Below are 22,225 nucleotides of genomic sequence, written 5' to 3'. Positions count from 1 at the left end.
GTGTTTTCAGTCGATGCTATGCCTGTCAACCTCTCTTTTCACTTCTTGCTTTGCTCTCTGTGTGTGCCGCATTTTCATGTTTTTGATGGTCACTACGATACCGCTCTCTTTATGCGTTGTGGTGTCTGTGGGATGCTAACGTGAGCGCTTCTCACGCTTGGTTTGTGTGGTGAACCTCTCACCTACGTTTTATAGATCAGGTTTGGTTGGTACGGCTGTGCTGTTGTCGGCTCTGAACGTGTGGGGTGCTTCGAAGGCGCATTTTTTCTTTGGCGCATTGTATTATTGTCATCATACCAGCGAAAGAGCGAGGTTCTGTCCGTCAGCTCATGCAAGGTCGTTAGTTTTGTACGCATTGGTGTGCAGTGCCGTGAACTATGCCCCCCAAGGCGAAGAAGGCTTTAACAGCCGGTTCTAAAGAGCTCTACTACGAAGACCAGCAGCTTGCAGATGATATAGTCATTTTGGAAGAGAAGCTCAAGGGTCTCAAGCGAGTGTACTTGGATAGAATGACGGCGCTAGCTGAGCGAAAACAGCAGGAGCTCGTTTTAAGTGCGGAACTGGATGCACGGAAGGCGGGCTTGGAAGCCAAGAAGAGTGAAAAAATCGATGTCTTAACTGACGGCACTCGAGTCTACAAGGTGAGGGAGCGCATTGCTCTGCAAGAGATTGCGACGCAGGACGCTGCCTTGCACGAGCTTCAAGAGACGAAAAAGAAGCTGCAGGAGCAGCTAGAGACCTGCACTGCCGATTTTGATAGCCGAATCAAGAGCAAGAAGAGAGAGTTTGAATCTCTCCGCGAGCGAACCGCGGACATGGAAAAGGAGTTTGCAGTGCTGCTGTCTGATGTGGAGCAATGCTCTCCGTAGCTTGTGAACCTTTGCGTCTCACGCGTGTGATGTAGATTAGGCAACCAATCCACAAAGAAAAGGAGGGGCTCATATTTCAAACAAACGAAAAAAGAAACACGGTAACGTCAATGAAGTTGTTGCTAGCTGTGGACGTACGCATTTTGCTTGCGTTTTCTTTGCTACTTTCATTTGTCATCTGATTAAAGCAACGCTGTTGACGCGTTTGTGGCAACCAATGTGAGGCCTTTGGAACGAATGAGGCAGTAGAGTTTGCCGTCTTCTCCGCTGACGAATTCCAAAGAGGTTTACCGTTGCTTCTATCACCCCTTTCTTATTGGTTCTTGCTTTGTGTTCCACTCGGGCTTTGTTTGTGTGGCAAGACAGGGGCCCCTCGCTGCATTAGTAGCCAACGCGGCGTGTAGCGATGGAGCGGTACGAGTCAATTGCAGAGCGCGCAGGCTTTGCGCGTTCACAGGTGCTGCCGCGAGGGAGTGGTGGCTCGTCCTCAGCAAGTGTTTGCTACGAGAATGCGGCGAATTACCTACAACATGCTCGCGGCGCCGACTACGCTACTGCTTCGTGCTCTGTCCCTGTCGACATCTGGGATGCTCTGTGCCAAGGTGAAGCCTCGGTTCTCCGAGTGGGTCAACTGGGCGAGGGTCGGCAACGTCTGATAGCATACGAAAGCTGCACTACTTCCAGCCATTCTGGTGATTTGTCATCCCGACTCGCATCGCTGGAGAAGTCGCTCGACAAGCTGCTCTCCGAGTTTCCCAAAACTGCAGAGGAGCTGGTGACCTTGGATTACAACGCGTCTCTGTGCTCAGCAGCAGCCAGATCGGTCTTGACAGCTGTGCCGAGCTTTCTCTCGATTAGTGGATTGCTTCGCACCATCAACAACAAGCTCTGCTCTCTTGACGGCTTTTCACGAGAGGTGCTTCCGTTGATGCGGTGTGACGACGATGTTTCGCGCCAATGCCTCCTTGTGGCGGGTCGCCTGGACACGCTGGAAGAGAAGCTGCGCACGACTGAGGCGCTTGTTGCCGCGCTTGGGCACACTTCTGCAGCTAGCAACGCTATTTTTGAGCGTATTGGCGCCAGGTATGGAGAGACTACGCGCGCAGCAACCATGTAAACACTGCACAGGAATCATGGTGCGGGTGCACTGGAGTGTGGTTCTCTTGCTCGGGGTTTGAAAATGGAGGAACGAGGCACCATGGGTTGCACAGAAAAGAGACACAACCATCTGTTGAGTTGCCTGTGGATCTTTTTGACAAGGTTCACCCTTCTCTCGTTGTTGGAGAGCCGATTCAGGCAAGCCAGCGGCCACAGTACTTGGTCTGCCTGCCCTTTCATCGCTTTTTTGTGGTTCATGGTAGCTGCTTCATCCTCGTATCTCTCTACCTTTCTCCTCGACTACATGAGCCCACCCACTGTCAAACATCAAAATTGTGAAGGTTGGTTTCATCCGTGAGACGTGTGCGCTTGTTCATCACGACACAACGTCGCAACTGTTCTCATATTTACATTATCCAAAATTTTTGTTTCGTGTGGATTAGCCGACGCAGCCGAGAGGGCGACGGCTTTGCAGCACAGGCAACCCGGCGTGCTTTGCTGTAGAAGTGGGCAAACGTGCTGAGGCGGAGGTGTTGCGTCTGATCTGGAGCCGTTGGTCGCGTGGATAATCGCGTGAGGACCCGTACGGTGAGAACAAAAACTGGAGCGGGCAGCCGCGTGCCCGTGAGCATCGTTTTGGGCTTTCTGGTCTTCATCGCAGCGACCCATTTGAGCAATCGCGAGAAGGGCGTTCTCCCTTCTCGCTTCTTCTACGCTGTGAAATACTTCACCAGAACAGAAGTACTTGTTTCTTTCATCTCTGATTGTAGCAACCATGTTGGAAGAGGATCGGCAGGCTTTGCGCAAGATGAAGGCAGACTTCGAGGCCCTCGCTGACCGGGCGAATAGCGACTTCCAAGGATACAACACCTTCGAGAGACGAATGAATCACTACAATACCGTCTACACGGCAGCAACGCGGAACACGTCGAAAGCGGCCGAGTACCCTGGCTACGACGCCGGGGAGCTGCTGTACATGGAGTACAATGAAATGCTTACTACCTACCTGTGGCGATACCGCGACCTTTCCGGCGACTCTGAACAGGAGCTTTTTCAGAAGATTTTGGACGTGTGGGACCACTACAAGATCCTAATGAAATGGAACATGCGGACGTTCGGATACTTGTCCCGGTACTACATTGTGTACCATTCAAAGCCGTCGCTTCAGCAGGTGGGTCTGAGCATTTTTCTGGAGCAGGTCTTCAAGAAGAATGCCGACGTAGTGAGCTCGATTATGCAGAAACTGCTTCTGAAAGAGAGGGCTGATCGCGTTGTGAGCACCGACGCAAAGCAGATCTCCACGGCAATCGGACTCTTTTCCTCCATGAACATCGAGGACACTCAGTCCATCTACGTTACCGCATTTCTAGAGCCGTACTTGGACAAGACGAAGAGGGACTACGAGCGTTTTTTGCAGGAGTGGGATGCTGTAGCCGACGCGGCGGTCTTCCTCCGCTCCGTTCACGATGCCCTCACACATGAGCGGAACATATGCCGTCGCTACTTCTCCACGCAGGATGAAGAGCGCATTATGACGTGCGTCGAGGCTGCCCTTGTCGACTCCCCTGTCACACGGCGGAAGCTAGTGGACTCGCCTTCCGGTGTTCTAGCGATGTTGCGAAGCCGCGACGAGGCCCAGCTGCAGATGTGCAACAGTTTCTTCTCCAGGCGCGAATCTGGCATCGCACTTCTCGCGGGCCTGATCAAGAAGGAAATCGAGGCTGAGGGTCTGGAGCTGTGCGAGAGGTTCAAAGGTGAGGAGGCTTCTGTTGATATTGTGGCCTACACCACGGGGATGATGCACTTGCAGGAGGTGTACCCGCAACTGCTGTCGCGCTGTTTCCAGCTCGACTTCACTCTCTCCAAGGCTGTTCGTGAGGGGCTCGAGGCATGCTACAACCACGGCGTTGCCGTCACGAGCAGCTGCGGCGGTGGTGAAAGCCGCATCGTGCCCTTCTGTGAGTGGCTCTCGCACTATGTGAACCACCTCTTCCAGCAAGAGGCGGGGCCAGCCAGCGCAGAGATGGATCGCATTGTAGCCACTTTAGCGTATGTGACGGAGCGTGATCGCTTCATAGCGACGTCTCGCGAGCACATGGCTGACCGCATTCTCTTGCCTATTAAAAAGTTCAGCGAGGCGAATGAGCGCGCGCTCATCCAGCGCTTCCGGCAGCGCTGCGGCCCAACCAGCACCGCGTGCTTGGAGAGCATGCTGCACGACTGGGAGACGTCCAACAGTTTTTGTGCAATGGAGGTGCTGGCGAGCAAGAACGTACCCAGGACATTCGAGGTGGAACTTCTTGTTGCTAAGAAAGGAATCTGGCCATCTCGACTTTCCGACGAGCCCGACATCGTTGTCCCGTCATTCTTGCAGCGTGTCTTGGAACCGCTTCGCGATGACTATCTCGCGGGTAAGTCAGGCCGCGTGCTGACGTGGTCGCACGAGTGCAGCAGTGGCGAACTGCAGGGCTCTTTCAAGAAAGGCACTCAGTTGTTTTTTGCGTGCGGCATCCAAGTGTTGATTCTGCTGTGCTTCAACTCATCGCCAGTATGCACACCCCAGCAGATTGGGGACCGCTGCCATGTTACGTTCGCCTCACTCCAGCGATACCTGCCGCCTCTCATTCGCTGCCGCATCCTCACCAGGAAATCTGGGAAGGCGCTCTTACAGATGGATGACGAGCTTACAGTCAACGACGATTTTGTCTGCAGAGCGCGGCGGATGCGAATTCCTCCGTCGCTTGCGCGCGTGAGCGTTGGCGAAAGCGAGCACATATCAAAGCAAGTCGAAGAGGACAGAAAGCCGGCCATCGACGGAGCGCTAGTGCGTATTATGAAGGGGCGTCGCTCCCTTGACCACGCGGAGCTAGTTCTTCAGTGTCAGCAGCAGCTAAGCTCACGATTTTCGCCGGATGTCAAGCTGATCAAACAGCGCATAGAGGAGCTGATCCGACGAGAGTACATTAGCCGCGATCCTCGCAGCAAAGGCGTCTACCATTATATTGTCTGAGTGGATACGTGCAGATGGGAATCACGGAGCCTGGAGGGTGGTGCCTCTCTCTCTCTCTCTCGGCACTGTTTCAAATTTTTACTGTGTGTTCATCGTACGACTTCTGACACTGCTGTAAGTGACTCGAACAACAAAGCACGATGGTCCTCGCCTTCGCCGACAAGGAAGGGGCAAAGGGCCGTGGATACAGGAGGTTGTGTGGTGTGGCGTCGACTATGGATACTGTCGAGACAATGCGGTGCCGTTGCTAGGACGGTGTGATTGTAGTACCCGCCGTCTGAGATTGCAGTTTGAGGTCGTCTCGCGCAACAGCAACAGCAGTGGAACATCAGCTGCGCCGTCGTTTCTCTCTCCTCCCTGTTCCTTACAAACGCACACAAGTACACGCCACTGTGTGTGTGTGTGGGGGGGGGGGCATTGATTGCCCTCGAAAGGGAGCTTGCATAGGAGCTGCTCGGATGACTTTCTCCTCATTGCCCCTCGATGCGCATTTTCGTGTGTATTCTTGTTCTTGTTTTTCTCTCTCGTGTCGGACCACGTCCCTTCACTCCCTTCCTTTTTTTGCGTTTCCGGCAAACACCATTGCATTGAATTCCCCTGTACCCCCTGCACCGTGGATGCGTCCACAGTCCACTCTCACAGCAGTGCAAAGGGACAGGAGCGCTGCATGAAGGCGACAGCAACGCCTCCAGACCGGGTGCGACGTATATATGAACTTGTTGTGTATGGGTTGGCCATGAAGCTCTACGTTGAGGATGTGCTCGTGGTGTTCCCGTACGAGTACATCTATCCGGAGCAGCTGGACTACATAACGGAGCTGAAGCGCGGTCTTGACAAGGGAGGACACATGGTGCTGGAGATGCCGTCGGGCACCGGCAAGACAATCTCACTGCTGTCGATCTTGGTGGCGTACCTGCATCACCACGCCCATGAGAAGCGGAAGGTGGTGTACTGCACCCGAACAGTGGAGGAGATGGTGAAGACGATGGGCGAAATGCGAAAGCTGCTCAAACACTGGGAGGCGGAAGGCGAGCAGCTTCGACCGCTGCGTGGCCTCTGTCTGTCAGCAAAAAAAAACCTGTGCATTGAGACTAGCGTCGCCTCGCGTATACACCCGGACGAGGTGGACGCCGGCTGTCGCTCGATCACGGCTCCGTGGCAGCAGGAACGGCGATGCGGGTATTATGACACGCTGGCTCAAGCACCATTAGAGCTTCCTCCAGGTGTGCACTCATTGGACGACTTGAAAGACTTTGGTGAGCAGCACCACGTGTGTCCCTACTACCTGGTGCGCAAGGCCCTCCCCATCGTCGATATCATCGTGCACTCGTATTTGTACATGGTGGATCCCGTAGTGTCGGAGGTAACGAAGGAGTTCCTGAACGAGAACACGATCGTCGTGATGGACGAGGGCCACAACGTGGACGATGTATGCATCGAGGCCATGTCACTCATCCTCACGAAGAAAGACTCCCTGGACGCAAAGGAGAACATGAAGGACTTGAACAAGGAGCTGGACCATTTGAAGGCGACGAACCGGCAACAGCTGCAGAATGAGTACGACCGCCTCGTGAACGGGCTGGCTATGGCTGAGATGGCGCGCGACCCGGAGCAGCGGGCACTGGTGGAGGCGCCTGCAATTCCAGCCAACGTAGCTGAGGGTGCCATTCCCGCGTCATTGCGCCAGGCCAACCACTTCCTCGCATTCATGCAGCGTCTTGTCGACTTTACGCATCGTATTGTGGCGCGCATCACTCGTACATACGTGGCCGACCCACTGACGTTTCTCACGAAGCTGAAAGAGGAATGCGCACTGGAGATTAGCCATTTCCGCTACTTGTCGGGGCGCCTGAAGGTGCTGCTGACAACGCTGCAAATCGCGAATGCCGGCAAGTACCGCCCGGTAGCGCTTATCGCACAGATGTACACACTCCTCTCCATGCACTACACGGATGACCGGTACGAGAAACCGGGGTTCGTGGTGGTGTGCGAGGCATTCGACCCGACGCGGCCGCAGATTCCAGATCCCGTCATCCGCACCGTCTGCGTGGACGCCTCTCTGGCGCTTCGGGACACTTTCGCCCGGCACCGCAGCGTCATCCTCACCTCCGGCACACTTTCGCCCATGGACATTTATCCGAAAATCCTAGGCTTTACCCCGGCCATCTCCAAGTCGTTTCAGATGACCCTGTCACGCAAGTGCATTGCGCCCGTGATTGTGACCCGCAGCTCGGAGAGCGTGAACATCACAGCTGAGGAGGTCACCAGCAGTTTCAAGGTGCGCACGAACCCAACTGCGCAGGCGCTCGTTACATCGGCGTATGAGAGTCTGCTACTCGAGCTGGCAAAGACGGTTCCTGATGGGATGGTGTGCTTCTTCACAGGGTACCAGTACATGGGCGAGGTGCTGCTTGCTTGGCACAGCTCCGGGTTTCTGCAGAAGCTGGCGAAGCACAAGCTCATCTTTGTCGAGACTCAGGGTGTGGAGGAGACGTCGGTTGCACTCGCCAACTACCGCCGAGCTTGCGACATTGGCCGCGGCGCCATATTCATGTCGATTGCTCGCGGCAAGATCGCAGAGGGAATCGATTTCGATCGCCATTACGGTCGTGCCGTGGTTATGTTCGGTGTTCCCTTTCTGCCCCCGAACGATGAGCCCCTGCGGCAGCGGATGCACTGGATGGAGGTGTGCCTTGGCATATCAGAAAGCGAGTTTCGCAACTTCGATGCAATGCGCCAGGCGTCGCAGTGCATTGGGCGGGTGCTGCGCAACAAGACAGACTACGGGATGATGCTTCTGGTCGATAAGCGCTTCGCGCTCAATGATAAGGTGAAGAAGATTCCACGCTGGATCGCGCAGTGCCTGAAGAACAACACCAATCTGAGTGTCGATGCGGCCGTCGCGGTTGCTCGGGGGTTCTTTAAGGAGATGGCGCAGCCATGGGAGCACGAAAAGGACCTCGGCACCACTTTGCTCTCGAAAGAGACTCTCCGAAGGATGGGTAGACTAAGCGCATCAGCTGCCAAGTATGCATCTTTCTCGGAAACCCTAGCTGCCGAGAATGTGAGCACCGTGACGGCGCCAAAGACGGAGCAGGAGGAGAATGTTGGTATCACCGCAGTGCGCGAGCCAGGGAGCGGTAGTCGAAAGCGCAAGCGAGATGACGAGATGGAGTGAGTGCATCTTATCTTCGTCTTTCTTTTGCTTTGGCCGGGCTTCTAGTTTCTCGGTGATGTAACACTGTCGCATCTTCATCTCCTCCTCTCTGCGCAGCACTGTTTTCGCTCCCCGCTCAGCCAGCTGTTCATTTTCTTGTAGGAGGCTTCCCTCCATTTTGGCGGTCGATCGCACTTGTCCCTCAGCGATGTTATTTTGCTTCTGTGCATTCTGGGACATGCAGCTATCCGTGGCCGCCACCGGCTGTCTTCACGGAGTGGGTCGCGGAAACAGCGAGGACGAGGGGTAAGGACTCAGTCCACCCTCGTGCGGTTCATCCTCGGCGGTTAACCCTCCCCCCTTCGGGCGAGAGGACCGCACCGCTGCCGCGGTACTTGCTCTGTTACTTCCCACCACGATTACCGTCATGCTTCCACGGCTTGGCCACGTTCGATACTGACTAGTCGTTCAGCAGCGCGCGATGGGGAAAGCGCGACTTTGCACCAAGCAGAGAGTGCACAAGAACTGATCGAGAAAAAAAGGAAAGAGCGAAATAGCAGTCGTAGACGGTGGAGGCGTGGCGTGCATCATTGGGTACTGCTCGTTACAGCAAGCAGGTCGAGCCACATTTCGCTAGGGGTAACGAACGCCGTCAGCATGCAGTTGTACCGCTTTGAAATTTGTTGAACTGCAGTCACTGTTGCCCCTTCCCCCCGATGATCATCAACCTGGTGGTGGCTGACCTTCACCTCTTCCTCCCCTTTTTTGTGTTTTCTTCCTTCTTTCTTCGACTTCACGTTGCATGCGTTTGCCCCCTTTCCATGACATGGAGGGGTGGGGGGTCAAGAACAAAAAGGAGAGGGTAAGCCGGAGGAGAACGGGTGAGGGTGAATTGCTCGCTTTGGCAATCATCTTTGACGTCTCTCAGGGCCACCGAAAGTTCACCCGGCCCGATGACGACATGGGAGGATGCACTCATGTCGTGGGGGGCGGTGTATGCGGCACTGTTCCTACCGGCTATCTTGATGCTCGGCAACTTCGTTTTTGGCAAGTGCTTTGTGAGTGAGGCCATGTGCAGGTCTCAGCACGCGCCTCAGTCGGTGCACACTCGGTCGCGCATCCTTGGCAGGGCACATGTCGTCCTCGTCACTCTCTCCTTCGCGTGGCAGTATTACATCGTGATGTTCGTGGCTCGTACCAAGACGGGTGGAAACGCTGATGCTCGCGCCTGCAACCCGCTCTTTTTTGTGTGGGACCTGGTCGACCACCTGCCGTATCTGCGAGATGTGCAGTTGTCACTGCTGGTCCAGTGTCACTCCTCGGATGTTGCTTATCTCGTCCTCGTGGCGCTCTTCGCGTTCTTGTACGCGTCGTGCGTTTTTAGTGTTCCCCAGGTCACCTCCCGTAATACTGCGGCGGAAGGGCATGACGGCATTTCTTACTGCAGACGTTGTGACTCACACATCCAGCAGATGGACCACCATTGCTACTTTATCGGCAACTGCGTCGGCGCCCGTAACAAGCGTTTGTTCTTGTGCTGTCTTGTAACCGGCGTGGCAAACCTCAGCTACCTCTTGTACAAGTACGCACTGTGGGCCCTTGCGTACGGCGACGCCATCACAAACTTTGGAGCGATTTTGGTGTTTGTGTTTGACGTATTCTTGACCACTCTTCTCGGATTTCAGATGTTCGCGTTGCGGCGTGGTTGGACGACAAGAGAGTTCCTGCGCCGCAGGCGGCATGCCAAAGGGCCGGTGGTGCGCTTCATACTCTGGCTCTGCTTCTTCTGATATTGTTTCCGTTGTCACTAATGGGTGCAAAGGTCGTGCTTATGCGAAGCTGTGCGGCGTTTTGTCTTATCGTTTTGACATTATTCTGCGCTCAGCTGACCCTTTCTCCCATGACTGTGAGCACGCTGACCGAGCGAGGGAAGGGATGGGGGGTTCAGGTACAGAGAAGGAGTCACGGGGTACAGCGCGCGCCTCGTGGCATCGTGGTCATGACGGAGAGTAGAAGCAGCAACGCAGGAGAAAGAAAAAGACCCGCGCCTTTTGAGAATTTTATTTCTCGGTTTCTCGCACCGTCTGTGTCGCTCTCGCTTTCACCCAACTCCTGCCTGTTGGCGGTAACCTCCCTGCAGCAGCATCGTTTCTTCCATCCTGAATGTATCACATGCTATTCGCAGCGCACCTCTCTCTTCATGCTTACATGCGTTTATCCGTCCATCCTCCGCTTTTATTCTACTCTCGACTTGTTTGCTCCTTCGCTCCCGGCTTTTATGCGGTTCCCCCCCTCCTCCCCCCCCCACACACACACGATCCCTGTCCCACACGCCTATACTTATGTCCGCCTTCTTTTTCTTATAAAACAGCATCGCCAGGTGGCAGCTGGTCTTGTCCATTTCGTGGTGAATCGCTACTAGCTCCAGTACTGGCTGCTGCGGTGCCGTTGTGGAAGGTGCGCAGTCATGCCAGTGCGGAAGAAGCAGAAGCGCGACGTTGTTTGCGAGGTGGAGCTGCACAGCGACGAAGACGGCGACACGGCGCCGAAAATCATGGTACAACTTTTGGATGAGCACGGGACGCCAAGCAGCACTCAAATCCTGCTCCCCGCGTCTGCGACGCCGAAGCAACTCGATGAGCTTCTGTCGTCACTACTGCAAGATGAAGAGGCGAAAACGATCCCGTACGCTTTTTTCATTGACGGCGAGCAAATCAACAGGAGCGTCCAGGACATCCTTTTCAGGAGGCAGAAGGACGAGTACGTGGCGCGAATGCTGAAGGAGGGGCGGCGCGTGCGTCCGCAGGATGTTGAGAAGCTCGAGTTTGCTGCACCGGAGGAAACGGTGGTGGAGATTATGTACAAGCCGCAAGCAGTGTTTCGCGTTCGTCCTGTGACGCGCTGTGCTGGTACACTGGACGGCCACAGCGAGGCCGTGCTGGTGGTGTCCTTTTCTCCAGACAGCCAGGTGTTGGCTACGGGTGGCGGCGACAAGGAGATTCGTATTTGGGACATGAACACCCTCACTCCCGTGGAGGAGCTCAAGGCGCACACAAGCTGGGTGCAGGTGCTCTCGTGGTCTCCAGACGGACGTTACTTGGTGAGTGGAAGCAAGGATGGGATTCTAGCCAACTGGACGCATAACGGTGAGTACGGCAATTTTAAGTGCAAGAAGCACAAGGCGCACACCCAGTACGTGTCTCATGTCTCGTGGGAGCCGCTGCACCGCAACCCGCAGTGCGACCGCTTCGTCTCCGCGAGCAAGGACGCGTCGTTAAAGATGTGGAACATGGCAACGGGACTGGAGCGCTCCTTATCTGGTCATCAGTCGTGCGTCACATGTGTGAAGTGGGGTGGCGAGGACCGCATCTACTCTTCTTCACAGGATCGTACGGTAATAGTGTGGGATGCCGGCACCGGCTCACCGTGGTGCGTGCTCCGCGGCCATGCACACTGGGTCAATTTCTTGGCACTCAGCACAGACCTTGTCACGCGCACCGGCGTTTTCGACCACGAGGATCGCAAGTTCAGCGCACGCGAGGACATGTGCGCGCACGCACGGAAGCGCTACGACGCTGTGGTGACTCGCTTTGGCGGCTCGGAGCGGCTTGTTAGCTGCTCCGATGACAACACCATGTTCTTGTGGAATCCGCAGCAGTCCGTCACACCGGTGGCGCGCATGACAGGCCACCAGGGGGTCGTGTTCCACATCCAGTTCAGTCCAGATGGAACGATGCTAGCCTCGTGCTCAGCGGACAAGAGCGTGAAGCTTTGGAATGCCGAGGACGGCAGGTTCATCACGACCTTCCGCGGGCACGTGGCAGCGGTGTATCACGTCAGCTGGAGTCTCGATTCTCGCATGCTGGTGTCCGGCAGCAAGGACACCACTGTGAAGCTGTGGTCCGTAGCGAAGCGGGAGCTTGTCGAGGACATGTCCGGTCATAGCGATGAGATTTACGCGACAGATTGGAGTCCAGATGGGCAGAAGGTGGCCACAGGCTCGAAGGACAAGCGCGTGCGCATCTGGGTGCACTAACGGAACACTGTTTATTAGCATTCGGTGCTGTACCCACGTCCTTTCCCTTGACATGCGTGTGTGTGTGACCACTTCTCGTTTTTCTTTAAATGACGTTCTACTTCGTGTAAGCAGACTTTAACTGTGCGCTTGCACTCGAAAACGTGCGCCTCTATCTTCCTCCAAAGGGGGAAAAGGATGAACCGTGCAACGTGAAAGCAGAACAATAAAGGCCAGCCAGAGTAGACGTCGCGATGAAGTAGCACCCGCTGAGAGTGTAGGCACACCCCAATCACGTGTCCAGCGCTGGTGAGAGCAGGCACTTGCACATACTAGCACACACTTTCCGACAGACCGCGTTCTCCAAGTCTACAATGCGCTGCACCTCCTTCGTCCATCTTCCCTTCCCCTCCTCCCCCCGCTTCCCTGTGCTGGTGTCTCCTCGTGTTGCTCGCCGTATTCTGTTGTCGTCTATAACCTTCCCCGCGCGGTGTCCGGTCTGGATAACACAACAACAACTTTGTTTAACTGCTGATGTGCTGTGCGAACAGTCAGTGTGCTCTTGCGACAGGTTTTTTTTTTCTCCTACTCACGATGACCTCGGTGGAGAAGAAGGGTAAGGACATGACGGAGGAGACCGCGCGCCGTCAGCCCACGTACCAAGAGGGCAACTATGAGATCAACTATGTTGCCTTGGCTGTCCTGGGCCTTCCCATCGCTGGCGTCCTCGCTGCCGTGTTCATGGGCGTGCCGCTGCAGTGGAAAACGTTTGTCACCGCCGTGCTTTTCTACATGTTCAATGGTTGCCTCGGCGTCACCGTTGGCTACCACCGTCTGTTCTCACACCGCTCATACACGGCCTCCACTGCGTTCCAGTGGCTGTGCGCCTTCGCTGGTGCCGGCTCTTTCGAAGGCTCGGCCAAGTGGTGGGGCCGTAACCACCGCATTCACCACCGTTACGTGGACACGGAGAGGGACCCCTACAACGCGCAGCGCGGCTTCATTTTCTCGCACATGGGGTGGATGATCATGAAGCAGGACTACTCCCTGCTCGGCAAGGTGGACGTGTCGGACTTCAAGTACAACTACGTGATCCAGTTCCAGCACAAGCATTTTTTTAAGATGGCGATGCTCTCCGGTGTCATCCTACCCACGGTGATCTGCGGCCTTGGCTGGGGTGACTGGCTTGGTGGGTACTTCTACGCCGCTCTCGCGAAGATCGTGTTCGTTCACCACTGCACCTTCTTCATCAACAGCCTGGCTCACACGAACCTCTTCGCTGCGGTGCAGAACTACTCGGACCGCCACTCGTCGCACGACTCCTTTGTGTGCGCGTTGTTCACCTTCGGTGAGGGCTATCACAACTTCCACCACGAGTTTGCCCAGGACTACCGCAATGGGATCAAGTGGTACCACTACGACCCCACCAAGTGGATCATCCGCGCGGTGTCGTTTCTTGGCGGTGCCAAGAATCTCGTGCGCACGCCGAACGACGTCATCGACGCTAACTTCAACAAGATGCTGCTAAAGCAGTCGAGGAAGGCGATGGAACAAGCACAGACACGGCTAGACCAGCTCCACATCCCCGTCTCCGAGGAGTGGACTTGGGAGAAAGTCCAGGATGAGGTGGCGAAGGGCCGAAAGCTGACTGTCATCAACAACGACGTGATTGACCTGATGCACAGCATTCCAACGGGCGCCGGCTACACGCACAGCAGCAAGGACGTCATCTGGTACTCAAGCCACCCCGGCGGCCAGCGCATCCTGGACATGTTCGTTGGCAAAGACGCAACGTCGGCGTTCACTGGAGGCGTGTATGCTCACTCGTGCGCCGCCGAGTCCTACCTTGAGCACCTGCGCGTTGCGAAGTTGAAGGTGGCGACCGATTGAGGCTGATGTACTGACAGGTGGCATAGAATGGTTCACGTGAAAAAAAAGGCGAGCCTGCTCGCAGATGCGCTTTAGTTTTTTTTTTTTGCTTCCATCCTCGTTGACAACTCTCTGCAGAGGCTCTTGACTAGGTTGCAGCAATCTCGAGGGGCGGAGGCAACGCGGAGAGGGTGATGACGCACTTCACAAGCGTGCACGTTGTCCAACCTATTGGCTTCTCACTGGGTGTGTGTACATGCGTGGTACAAGGCCTCGACGCCTGAGCATCTTGTCACGCAAAGATGCACATGCGGCGGACAAGTTCGTCTCTTGAAGCCGTTTTGTGTCCTCTGAAGTGCGTGCGCGCGCGCGTGTGTGTGTGTGTGTGTGTGTGCACGCGCGCCATTTCGGCTTTTGTGCAGCCCCGCTGTTGCTGAGCGCCTTTCGTTGTTGTAATTTTCGTCTCCCGTGCGTGTGTGCCGTCGCTGGCAGTGTCGGGAACGGTGTCCATGGCGGACTTGAACCAGGGTATGGCGGAGTAGAACAAAGTGAGCCTTGCTTTGCGGGTGGTTTTCAGTGTGCGCTACATGCTTCCCCGGTGCTCACGTAGCACGGATCGACGGTGTCGCTCACAACGCCTACAGACTGTACTGAACTGGAAAATGTAAAGATAAAAACAAGCACTGGAGGGCGAGCCGTTACAGAGATGCACATTTTCCCACAGGCACGCGCTAACACGCTGCTCGCTTACCCACGTGGAGGCTTAGCCGTACGGTGCAAAGCAGAGAGAAACTCACGAAGCCAAACGAAAAAAGAGGGCACAGTGCACTTTTAGTTTTGCCCTTCTTTTTTCTTTTATCTGCTTTTCTTCCCTTTGGTGCGCTGGGTCGATTTCTCTCTCCCTCGCCACGTGCCTTCCTGCTTGTTGTTTGTCTACTTTGGTGTCGGCGAGTGGGCGGTGTCTGAGTGAAACGAGCAAACCAAGTACACTTCAGAGGCCTGCGTGAAATCGGTGCGGCTGAACCCTCGCTCCCTGCTGTTATCGCTAAGCAATCACGATGAACACAGAAATGTCTCCTGGTAAACGTCATTAACACAGTGAGGAAGAGAAAAGGACACGGATAGAATAAACCAAAGAAATCAGGGGCGAAATCAACGCCGACGAACGCGATGTGGATGCACCAGGCAAAGAGTGAAGCGAAAAAAAAAAACACACCCGCACCGTGTGGCTATAGTGGCTGATTCTGCTCTCCATCCTGCTCGGTGCACTGTTCCTTGCCGTTGTTCAAACATATAGTGATATATTGAGGTGCGACTAAGCAGAATCGTGGCATGCTCCCAATAACATCCGTACCCATTCCCTCCCTTTACGCCAGTTCTGAAAGAAAAGGTGTGGGTGAGAGGAGACATAATGCTGTGAGGTTGTTCGGGCGGCGGAGAAAGGTGATCGATACGTACTGCTGCACGATTTTTTCCCTTTTGCGTCTTGCAATACTCTATGCCATCAGCCATGGTTCTTTCCCGTTTGTCCTTGCTCATTTCTGTGTTTTCTCGGACACATCTGTTGTGTAATCACACGTATGCAGCATGCCCACAAGCCGTGCGTACATGTTGGGCACATACGTTTTATTATCACTTTCGTAGTTCTGTTTTTGCTTCCGTTGTGTTTCTTACGCTCCCTCGTCGCTCTGACCATCTCTCACTCTCCTGATCTCACTATGTCTTTGTCGGCTTCTCCACCAGCCAGAGAGAACGCGGCAGAGATGGACAAAAAAAGGAACGACTCAAGCTTTCATTTTTTTTTTCTCTTGGAGCTAAAATCGGCGCTGTTGTGCTCTCTGTCTATTCTCGTTATTTCATCCATTCGTGTATCCCATTGCCAGGCAAATGCTTCGAAAAGAAAAAGACAGTCAGAGACCATTCACAGCTTCAAGGCACAATGTCTGCATCAAGTAACCGATCTGCACGGTTGTGTGTGTGAGTGCCTGCGCATCTTCAGGTTGTAGCGACCGATCCTTTCTCGATCACTTCCCGGCCTCTCTTTGTAAGAGTGTGTGCCGCTGTATATGTCTGTGTTTCAGGAGGATTGTGCTTCTATTGGAGCACATAGTGTTCCCTGACGAAGGCATCCCTGTTCTTTGCACCGCGTATTGTGATGTCTTGACGCGGAGCAACACAGCGCTCAAGCCGAATGCCGCTCTCTCTCTCTCTCTCTCTCGTGCGTCTTACGTGCGGCGTCAGTGCGTGGCTTCTCCTTGCTCTCCTCTGTTCGTTCTCCTACTACTTTTGCTCATCGTTTCTCCACTGCATGACGTCTAAAAAACAACCTCCCTCTTTCTGAATAGCTTCTCTTGCTGTTGCGTAGAGGGCTAAGGCGTGCGATGTGGAGTACCGGGACGCGTTGCACTCCTCGAGTTACTGCTACTGTGCTGGCCGTCATGTTCTTGTCGGCTCTGGTGTACAGTACGGCGCGACGCGGTGTGCCACGCGTCATGGGTGGCCGTTTCTTTTCCTGTGGCGCATGGGCCTCCCCGATGGTTACTATCGATCCAGTTGTTGCAGAAGAAAACTGCATCGAGAGGAGACTGCCGCCTGAGATCAAGGCGCTACACGCACAGGCTGTAGCGAACGGCGAGGACACGTACATTGATCTGCGCACGGGCTTCACTGTCTTTACCCGCCTTGGGCTGATGCGAAACATGAAGTGCTGCGGGAACCGGTGCCGCCACTGTCCCTTTGGCCACGTAAACGTCCAGTCCAAAGGCTTGATGACAACCAAAGCAGGGGGTCCTGTCGGGGCCACGTCCGCCGCCTCCGCGGCCACTAGTGCGGATGCGTCCTCCACTGTCCCCACGGCAGCCTCAAAAGATGGGAAAGAGGTAGGTGTTGGTAAGGTACTCAAGCATAGTATGGTGTACACCAAGACAGGGGACAACGGTGCATCTGCTCTATTCACTGGCGAACGCCGAAGGAAAGCAGATGCCGTGTTCGAAGCTCTTGGTGCGATCGACGAGCTTAGCAGCCACGTGGGGCTCGCCAGGGCGATGCTACGCAGCGCCTCGGAGAGGCATGAGCACGATGAGGCGATGATGAGCATGCTGGTGGAAATCCAGCAGGAACTGCTGAACGCCGGAACGGTTGTGGCAACGCCAACGGCGAAAAACCTCGAGGTCGAAACTGCAAAGCACATGACTGAGATTCTCGAGGGCTACCGCTTTCCCGAAAAGACGGAAGAGCTAGCGAAAAACATTGACATCATCGACAGCCGCATCGCTCCATTGCGCGTTTTCATTCTACCTGGAGGTGGTAACCTGGCCTCAGCCCAGCTGCATGTCTGCCGCACCACTTGCCGGCGTGCAGAGCGGCGCATGGTCACGTTGGGCGACTTGTACGGCGCGACCTACACGGATCACTTGCGCCAAGCCACTGTGTACATGAATCGGCTCAGCGATTTCTTCTTTGTAGCCGCCCGCAGCGTTGCGGGGGAGGACATTGTCCGGAAGTACGACTGAGCGGCGCGCGCCTCCATAGCATCGCTGTCAGCGCATTGTCTTGCGGCGTTTTCTCACCCCAGCACTGGCGCACTGGGACGCGAGCGAAATGAATGGCTTGTGTGCAATCAGCATCGACTGTGAGCTGCAGAATTAGTATTACCATCTCTCACCCCTTTCTTTTTGGTGTCAGTGGCTGCCGCCGAGCTTAGCTATTCTCATTATCGAGTCTCCACTCGTTTTTGCCCTCTCTGTCCTCTTGCGTGCTTCATCGGGAGAACTCATGTTTGCATCTGTGTAGCTGACACCGGTCTCCCTCGGTATGGGCTGGTGTGCAGTGGTGATGTGTTTGCGGACTGCCCGTGGACGGAGGCTTTGTTTCCACACCAGAGGTAGAAGAGGTGGGAAATGATGTCGTGAAGGGCAGCGCCAAGGGGTGTGTGTTTCACCACGCGTTTCATGCGGTAGACGTACTGCCGGCGCTTTTTTCGCCTGCACTTCTGCCTGTGGTGTGTGGGCCGCCGCCTCAGAGGTGACGGATGAACACTCGCGCACCGTCGAGACCTGGTCGCAGGCCACGGGCGCTCAGCGGTGCAAAGGGGAGGAGTTACATGGTGCGCAGTCGCCCTCCGCAGACCACCCTTTTCCGCCATGCTCTGACGGTCTTCCTCTTTCCAGCTCTTCTCTCCAACCACCACTCCTCTCTCTGCCTATGTTGCTCCGCGCGTGTCCAATGATAACAGCTCGCTTCATCGTCGTGCCCTGTCGCTCCCCCCTTCCCCATCATCATCATCAGCTCTCCACACTCCCCTAACCCGTCCGCGCCGTCGCGCTGTTAGCGTTTTCTGTTCTCGTTGACACTTCACCTTTGCTCCTCGCATCACGATGAACGATTTAGAGCGCAAGCGGCGCACGTTCCGCATTTGGTTGGCGATCTACATAATATTCGCCCTGGCTTACCTCTCGGGTGTGTTACTTTTTTGCTTTGTGCACCAGAACTACTGGGCCTGTGGCGGCTTCGTCGTTGTGATTTTGTTGATCGCCCTGCGCGTGGCGCTCTTGGTGACGCCGCAGTACCGCCTGTACAAGATTTTCCCTCCCTGCAGTTTCAACCGCATTGCATACCAGACGTTCTTTCTTTGCGGTTGCCTGGTTGGGATCAGCTTGGGAGTGTGGCTCATGGCGAAGGGCATTAAGCATCACCAGTCCTGGACAGCGCGCTCGTACTTTTGTGGAATGACTGGCGTGTGGATGGCGGCGAAGTGGAGCTACATCGTGACGGTGCCCATCTACGAGCTGCGAGAGGACACACTCGAGGAGGACGCGCTTATCAGGCTTGGCCTCATTGATTCAGAGAAAAATGAAGCGTCTGGCAACAACGAACCGGTGATATCAAAGGAGAACTGCGCATAGAGTGCAGACAGCTCCCCACACCGTCTATCCGGTCGGAGCACCTTCGTGTACTCACTCCTGAACGAAAAGAGCGCGAGAAAGAAATCGAGTGGATGTGCCTGGCGCGGGTGTGTGCAGGTCTGTGAGGTGTGTGAGGTGTGGAGGAGAAGGGAGCGAGGGACATGCGCAGACACCTCCCTTTCTCCTTCGTCATGCATTCATTTAGTCTGCCACTTCTGGCTCTCTCCCATTCCCCCCTCCCTCCCAACACACACCATCGACACCACCGCTGGACGTGTTCGTTCTGCACCTTCTTGATGGCCACCCTCAGCGAGACCACGGGCAGGGAGAGAGGGATGAGTGGCGACAGCGGCACGAGAAAACGCCATTCCTCCCACGTCTTAGTTGTTTGCTCGCCGTTCCTTCTCTGTTTTACTGTTCAGCCTCGATCTTCGCCTTTTTGTGTGTGTGTCCGTGCGCGTGTCGAAAGGTCAACCCATTTCGTGCATTTTTTCTTGTACTGCATCTATTTGTTACACACACACACACGTACACACACGGCACTCGAGAAGAGTTGGGGTAGAGGCGGTGAGAAGGGAGCCCACCTCTTCCTACTCGCCTGTCTACCCCTCTCCTTGCGTCTTTTCCCTATTTATGCTGTTTCTCTTCTATGACTTCTCGCTTTCGTCCTCCTTTTTTTATTTCGTGCCCCTTTTTTGCCCCCCCCCCACCCCCTCCTTTGCAGCCTACGTAACTTCGTGGTGAACAGCGTCAAGTGGCAAGTGGGGAGCGGTAGATAAGTGTCGACGAGGTAGGGAGAAGTTGGCTTATCAGCTGCGTCGTTCTAGCGATTCTTTTCTGTTTTTTTTTCGTGCTTTCTCTCAAACTTTCCGGAGAGATCGCTGGCAATGGAGACGCCGACTGGCATGCTTGTTTCTTTGTGTATCTCGGTGCTTCGTTCTGTTCGCCGACTTTGTGCACTCGGACTCCTCCAGGTGATAGTTGCACTGGCGGCCGCAGTTGTGCTTGTGTGCGCGTCTGCGCATTCCTCCCTCCCCCTCCTTCCTCCCCTGCGTAGCACGGTACTTTGTTTTCCATATTCACCGAACCGTTGAGACCACCACTTCTCCAACCAGGAGGAGACCGCGATCGATTTCACGTGGAGGCGCACGAGACGGGGGAGAAAGAGAGGGAGCCCGGCACGCGCGGAAGGGACGTATATGTGTATGTATAGGTTTCAAGCGTACAACTTCCACTATCAACTGTTTTGTTTGTTTGTTTCGTTTTTACTTTCTACCATGGCGTATTTCTAAAGGGAAAAAACAAACACACGCACAAAATCAAACTCGCAACCTTCACTGGCAAATAAAGACAAGAGCTACCCTCAAACACACAGGCAAGCGGACACATGCGCACAGCGAAGGAAACGAAAAACAGAAGTAAAGTGAGCGCTGTGGCAAACCGCACCAGCGATAGCAAGATAGCAACCGTCAACTGTGAAGGTAACACACACGTGTGTTTGCGCGACTGTGCTGGGACAGGGAGGCTGATAAACAAGGGAAAGCGAAAGCGGAGAGAAGTGGCGTCACTCGTAGGCTGCTGCAGCAGCACCACCCTTCTCAGCAACACCTGTGCAAGGGAGGATATACCTTTCTCCCCCCCCCCTCTCTGTGCCCTTTTCCCGACATTGCCTGCTTTCTCCATTCCATGATGACAAAGGGCAGCAGTTCAATGTGGGCGGAAGGGGTTACGCGCACTTGGTGCGTCGAAATATCAGGTCTGTTGCAGGTGTGCACAGTTGCGCGCGTGTGTGGGGAGTGGGTGGGTGAACGCCTATGTGGCGCACAGTCGCCTTTCTCAATTTTTTTTTTCGTTCCTGTATTGCCCCCTACTCGTAAAACAAAAAAAAACGTGCAACTTCACTTGCCCCCGAGAGTGGCATATGTGTGTGTGTGTGTGTGCCGAGAGGCCGCGAATAAACGAAAGACGCCCCCCTCACCTCACTGTTTTGTTGGTGCCGCTTATGTTTTGGCGCGTCTCCTAGAACGCACACGATTTGTGAGGGGTTCAGGAGTGTGGCGTTCATGACGGAGGGAGCTGAGCATCCACACGAAAAGAAAACAAACAGGAGAGTCTGCTACTGTGTGGAGCAAGGACTGGGCAGGCTCTAAGTACCTTGCTGCGATCCCCTTCTGCCTCCCAGACGGCCCTGTCTGAGGCTCCTCGACCGTTATGGCGATGAACTAATTCTGCGATGCAAACTTTTCTGTCTGGTGCACTCCTCGCTGTACTTCTTGTACTTCGGTGAACGCTACAATCTACACGGGTGTTGTGCGAGGCGGTCGCTGCTCTCTCTCGCATACGAGGCGGTGGAAGTCTTGACGGGTGCATGACGGAGCATTTGCCAAACCGCAGGCGCTGTACTGTGACCCGTATCACTTGACCAAGTTGTTTTGCCTCTACGTGGAACATCTTCACAGGTTTCGGCTGATAGAACCCTCTTCTCTTTTCACACGTGTGCCCTGGCGCCGTAGGGGACGTCTGATGCTCTTGCGAGAAAGGCCCCTCTTTTGTGTGCACGACTGTCATGCACCTTTTCACTAGAATCCTTGCGGTCTTTGTGGTAGTGCTTGTTGCGCTTCTCATCCCTCGGTTTCTCGAACCCATCTATGTGATCCCTGCAGCCGATGCCGTGGCGCCGTTCTGCTCGGAGCCGCCGCTGTGCGCAAGAAAGGACCGTACAATGAAGCAGCAACTTCTGTGTACCATACGTAGCGCCCCATTGAAGCCCGCATCGCCAGCGTATCGTCAGTACGTTGTGTCACGGCTGAAGCGGTACGTGGACGGCTCCATACGGGGTCAGTCCGTGGCCGCATCTGTGATTGAGCGGGTACGCTACAAACTGGCGCACGTGCACGAGCCAATGGTGCTGCACTTTGCGGGTGACAACGGTGTTGGCAAGACACGGCTGGCCGAACTCATCTCGCTGGCTATGGGCCAGAAGTGTGGGGACGCAACGTGCAGCATTGGGGACACCACCCTCGTACTCTCCGGCACCAGCTATGATGGCATGACGGTGGCAGAGTTCCGTAACGCGGTGGTGCCCGTGGTCGTACGCCACGCGCAACGCTATCCCGATAACGGCGTCGTCATCTTCAACGAGCTGACCTCGCTGGAGCCCAACAAGGTGCGTGTGTTGTCACCGCTGCTAGGCCGGGGCACCAGTTTCCCAGAGAGCCTTGGCGTGAGCATAGCTCCGCTGCTGGTTATCTTGACAACAGATTTTGGCCGCGAGGGCCGCACCCGCGGCAAGAGTCTCTTTGA

The 22,225-nt window shown here is 55.1% G+C and overlaps 10 protein-coding genes across 10 annotated transcripts in view; all 10 read left to right on the top strand.

Moving 5' to 3' along the window:
• Positions 1-377: 377 nt before the first annotated feature.
• Positions 378-869, top strand: LMJF_24_2310 (conserved hypothetical protein; the record flags this gene model as incomplete). The annotated part of the gene is made up of 1 exon (XM_001683697.1): positions 378-869. One exon carries the CDS (start codon positions 378-380, stop codon positions 867-869), a length of 492 nt encoding a protein of 163 aa, XP_001683749.1.
• Positions 870-1,275: 406 nt separating this feature from the next.
• On the top strand, positions 1,276-1,986 carry LMJF_24_2300 (hypothetical protein; the record flags this gene model as incomplete). The annotated part of the gene is made up of 1 exon (XM_001683696.1): positions 1,276-1,986. The coding sequence occupies one exon, from the start codon at positions 1,276-1,278 to the stop codon at positions 1,984-1,986; it is 711 nt and encodes a 236-aa protein (XP_001683748.1).
• A 756-nt stretch (positions 1,987-2,742) lies between these two features.
• LMJF_24_2290 (cullin-like protein-like protein) lies at positions 2,743-4,977 on the top strand (the record flags this gene model as incomplete). Its single annotated transcript, XM_001683695.1, has 1 exon — positions 2,743-4,977. One exon carries the CDS (start codon positions 2,743-2,745, stop codon positions 4,975-4,977), a length of 2,235 nt encoding a protein of 744 aa, XP_001683747.1.
• Positions 4,978-5,713: 736 nt separating this feature from the next.
• LMJF_24_2280 (putative DNA excision repair protein) lies at positions 5,714-8,155 on the top strand (the record flags this gene model as incomplete). The annotated part of the gene is made up of 1 exon (XM_001683694.1): positions 5,714-8,155. The coding sequence occupies one exon, from the start codon at positions 5,714-5,716 to the stop codon at positions 8,153-8,155; it is 2,442 nt and encodes an 813-aa protein (XP_001683746.1).
• A 932-nt stretch (positions 8,156-9,087) lies between these two features.
• Positions 9,088-9,924, top strand: LMJF_24_2270 (zinc-finger multi-pass transmembrane protein; the record flags this gene model as incomplete). The annotated part of the gene is made up of 1 exon (XM_001683693.1): positions 9,088-9,924. The coding sequence occupies one exon, from the start codon at positions 9,088-9,090 to the stop codon at positions 9,922-9,924; it is 837 nt and encodes a 278-aa protein (XP_001683745.1).
• Positions 9,925-10,601: 677 nt separating this feature from the next.
• On the top strand, positions 10,602-12,170 carry LMJF_24_2260 (putative notchless homolog; the record flags this gene model as incomplete). The annotated part of the gene is made up of 1 exon (XM_001683692.1): positions 10,602-12,170. The coding sequence occupies one exon, from the start codon at positions 10,602-10,604 to the stop codon at positions 12,168-12,170; it is 1,569 nt and encodes a 522-aa protein (XP_001683744.1).
• Positions 12,171-12,683: 513 nt separating this feature from the next.
• Positions 12,684-14,039, top strand: LMJF_24_2250 (putative fatty-acid desaturase; the record flags this gene model as incomplete). The annotated part of the gene is made up of 1 exon (XM_001683691.1): positions 12,684-14,039. The coding sequence occupies one exon, from the start codon at positions 12,684-12,686 to the stop codon at positions 14,037-14,039; it is 1,356 nt and encodes a 451-aa protein (XP_001683743.1).
• Positions 14,040-16,399: 2,360 nt separating this feature from the next.
• On the top strand, positions 16,400-17,530 carry LMJF_24_2240 (conserved hypothetical protein; the record flags this gene model as incomplete). Its single annotated transcript, XM_001683690.1, has 1 exon — positions 16,400-17,530. The coding sequence occupies one exon, from the start codon at positions 16,400-16,402 to the stop codon at positions 17,528-17,530; it is 1,131 nt and encodes a 376-aa protein (XP_001683742.1).
• An 864-nt stretch (positions 17,531-18,394) lies between these two features.
• Positions 18,395-18,922, top strand: LMJF_24_2230 (hypothetical predicted multi-pass transmembrane protein; the record flags this gene model as incomplete). Its single annotated transcript, XM_001683689.1, has 1 exon — positions 18,395-18,922. One exon carries the CDS (start codon positions 18,395-18,397, stop codon positions 18,920-18,922), a length of 528 nt encoding a protein of 175 aa, XP_001683741.1.
• A 2,566-nt stretch (positions 18,923-21,488) lies between these two features.
• Positions 21,489-22,225, top strand: part of LMJF_24_2220 (conserved hypothetical protein) — a gene marked incomplete at both ends in the record, with an annotated part of 1,194 nt that continues 457 nt past the window's right edge. The window contains one exon of the mRNA XM_001683688.1: positions 21,489-22,225. This exon is cut by the window's right edge and continues 457 nt beyond it. Coding sequence (XP_001683740.1) covers positions 21,489-22,225 — 737 coding nt within the window.

This window comes from Leishmania major, chromosome 24 (genome assembly GCF_000002725.2).
Source record: "Leishmania major strain Friedlin complete genome, chromosome 24".
Taxonomy (NCBI): Eukaryota; Euglenozoa; class Kinetoplastea; order Trypanosomatida; family Trypanosomatidae; genus Leishmania; species Leishmania major.
Note: the sequence above shows the minus strand (reverse complement) of the source record. Positions and strands in the feature narration are given on the sequence as shown.